The 3,296-nt window shown below is 36.3% G+C and overlaps 1 protein-coding gene across 1 annotated transcript; it reads right to left on the reverse strand.

Moving 5' to 3' along the window:
• Nucleotides 1-305: 305 nt before the first annotated feature.
• LOC124930216 (cylicin-1-like) lies at nucleotides 306-3,092 on the reverse strand. Its single transcript, XM_047470574.1, has 3 exons — nucleotides 2,814-3,092; nucleotides 2,583-2,768; nucleotides 306-434 (listed from the first exon to the last, which is right to left on the reverse strand). The coding sequence occupies exons 1-3, from the start codon at nucleotides 3,090-3,092 to the stop codon at nucleotides 306-308; spliced, it is 594 nt and encodes a 197-aa protein (XP_047326530.1).
• Between the last annotated feature and the right edge of the window lie 204 nt (nucleotides 3,093-3,296).

Below are 3,296 nucleotides of genomic sequence, written 5' to 3' on the forward strand. Positions count from 1 at the left end.
TCAACGGTCAAATCCTTCTTTTAGACACATGACATCTTTTCGTTGGATGTACTATCCATGAGGTACTGGGTAGTACAGCAGGAAATATTCTTGACATCGTGGTAGTACAATGCAGTACAAGCAATTTGAATTATGGCAAACATGGCAGTTATTCATTTGATGAGCTCTGCCTTTAGATGCTCAACCTTTAGACGCCTATCTTCCTTCAGATGAAATCTGCTTATCTTAGATGCCCATCTAATAATTATAGCCATCTATTTGATCAACTGATCAACTTAGACGTTCATCTACTTAGACACCTCATCTTAGCCGTCCATCTGCTTAGACACCCCCATCTGATCATCTTGGTCGTCCATTTTCTTAGATGCCCCCATTTGACCATCTTGGTTATCCATCTGCTTAGACGCCCCCATCTTATCATCTTGGCTGTCCATCTGTTTAGATTCCCCCATCTAATTATCTTGGTTGTCCATCTTCTTAGACGCCCCCATCTGATCATCTTGGTCGTCCATCTACTTAGACGCCCCCATTTGATCATCTTGGTCGTCTATTTTCTTATATCTTAAACGTCCATCAGCTTAGACGCCCCCATCTAACAGTCTATTAGACGCCTCATCTTGGCTGTTCATTTTCTTAGACGCCTCATCTGATCATCTTAGCCGTCCATCTGCTCATCTGATCATCTTAGTCATCCATCTAATTAGACGCATTCTGCATTAGACGCCCCATCGAACCACGCATTAGACACCCCGCGCGTTGACTTTGAGCTATGATTGTAAATTAACAAAAATCCTATTATTTATTTTACATCTGGTGAGATTTGAACTCAAGTCACCAACATGACAGGTGTACTTACCACTACACCACAGACTATGTTGATATCTAAATACATATTTATATATTTGATATGACTAACAATTATTGAACATAGTTTTATCCATTTATTATCAAAAACCATTTCATCAATCATCAAATCAAAATTGTTATGTATAAATCAATTAAAAATCTTAACCCAATAATTTCTCCCTTTTTGATTATTTAAGCTAAATTATCAAAACCAGTTTAAACATTTAAAAATCTTAACCCAACAATTTCTCCCTTTTTGATTATTTAAACTAAATTATCAAAACCAGTTTAAACATTAAAAATCTTAACCCAACAATTTCTACCTTTTTGACTATTTAAGCTAAATTATCAAAACCAGTTTAAACATTTAAAAATCTTAACCCAACAATTTCTCCCTTTTTGACTATTTAATCTAAATTATCAAAACCAGTTTAAACATTTAAAAATCTTAACCCAATAGTCTGTGTGGACCGAACGTCTATTAGACTCATGAGTCTATTAACCGCAAGCGTCTAATCATTTGTCTTATAGATGTCTATTCTTCTATTAGACATAGACGTCTAATTACGCGTGAACAACACGTACTAGACGTGTGTTTGGTTATACGTGAGCGTCCAACTACTCTTGTCTTATAAAGGTCTAAATGTCTAATAGACTTCAACGTTTAAAAGCGTAGGTTTTTCACCAAGACATTTCACATCAGACTATGTAAATATGTATACGTCCAAGTACTTTCTTTACTTTTAGACGTCCTCGTCTAATAGACCGATTATAGCTTTCGTCTGCGTGCATCTTTATTTACACAATAAATTTCCCTTTCAATTTAAAAAAATAAATAAATGTTTTGAGGTCCTTAAGACCAAAAATATTTTAAAAGAGAAAACACTTAGTCCTTTTAAGTGGCATGAGCCAATGTTGATCCTTTAGAACACATATTCAGATGAATATCCTCCAATCTTCCTTCCTACATCTTTCTTGTATCACCTACACAAGAAAATATTTACAAATTTTGGTACCCACATTCACTTGGGTCCTCGATCAATTAGTCCCTTAGATATCCATATTTGAGTTATTCTGATGGACTTCCCTCTTTGTGTATTAATAAGTGCATATGATTTTGAGTTAGGAAGACTTCCTAGCCATTGATCCCTTAACTTTAGAGGATGGTTTTCTTTTAAAATATCTCATACTTATTGTCAGGTTTTGGTTTACTAGACTTGCTAGCTGCATTTAACTTAAGTTTCAACTAGTTAACTGTTGGTGGAACATAAGTTATCTCATCCTTTAAGGTTAACTCCTCACAACTTGGATCAATTCCATTATCAGTTAAACTCCCTTGAACAAAGCTTATTGGCTTAAACTTGTCAGTTGCTGAGTTTAACTTCTTATAAAAACTTGTCTGAGTCATTGCTATCAAATCCTTGACCGGATTTATATCCAGCAGGTCTCAACAAACTAATCTGATATTTGACAGCTTCTCCAGACCCTGTCCAAAAACTTACAATATAAATTAAGCATTGGTTTTTAAATCTTTTCCTTCAGCATTTCGATGAAAGCTTATCCATGTTTTCAAAAACTTTTGGTTCAGAGGTTTGAGAAAAAGATGGTTCATCATTTTCAGATTCTGATCTTGTTATGTTTTGAGATTTCGATAATTTTTTATACTCCGAGACCATATAATTTAGTGCAGCCACTAGTTCATATCATGAAAAATCTTTTGGAAAGAAATCCACTACCTTAGATTCCTCATAATCTTCCTCTTCTCTCGCCATGAAGCAAACAACCTCTTCATCATCACTATCCCTAGATGATGAATAATCTGAGTTGCTTTGAATCCACTTGGCATTGCCGTCTGCCGCCATGAGTTCCTTCAGCTCGTCTTTATTGTCTTTCTTCTTCTCATCACGTTTCAGCTTTCTGCACTACGACTTGTAATGACCTAGAATACCACAGTTAAAACACTTAACATTAGCTTTCGATTTAGATTTATCATCATTAGTTTTATTTGAAGAGCTTGAATTAGAAATGCTCTTCTTCATGTATTTCCCGAATTTCTTCACGAGAAGATCCATTGCATCGTTGCTGAGCTGCTGGGCAGACGACTTTTCTTCGTTGACAACTGGTGACTCCTCGGAAGACACCAAAGCCTTGGTAATGATGACGGATGTGGAGTTCTCTTCTTCATTCCTTGAGTTCAAATCGAACTCATAGGCCTTTAGATCAGTAAGCAAGTCGAAGAGCTCCATCTTATTGAGGTCTTTGGACTCCCTCATCTCCAAAGTCTTGATGTCCCACTCTCTGGGTAAAGCTTGCATGACCTTTATAGCAATCTCTCTGTTGCTGTAGGTCTTTCCTAGAATGGATATGGTGGTAACAATCTGACTGAATCTTGCATCGAACTTAGTCATCGTCTCTCCTGGACGCATCTTGAAGTTGTCAAACTGCTGAGT

The sequence above is a fragment of the Impatiens glandulifera genome, chromosome 3, assembly GCF_907164915.1.
Source record: "Impatiens glandulifera chromosome 3, dImpGla2.1, whole genome shotgun sequence".
Classification (NCBI taxonomy): domain Eukaryota; kingdom Viridiplantae; phylum Streptophyta; class Magnoliopsida; order Ericales; family Balsaminaceae; genus Impatiens; species Impatiens glandulifera.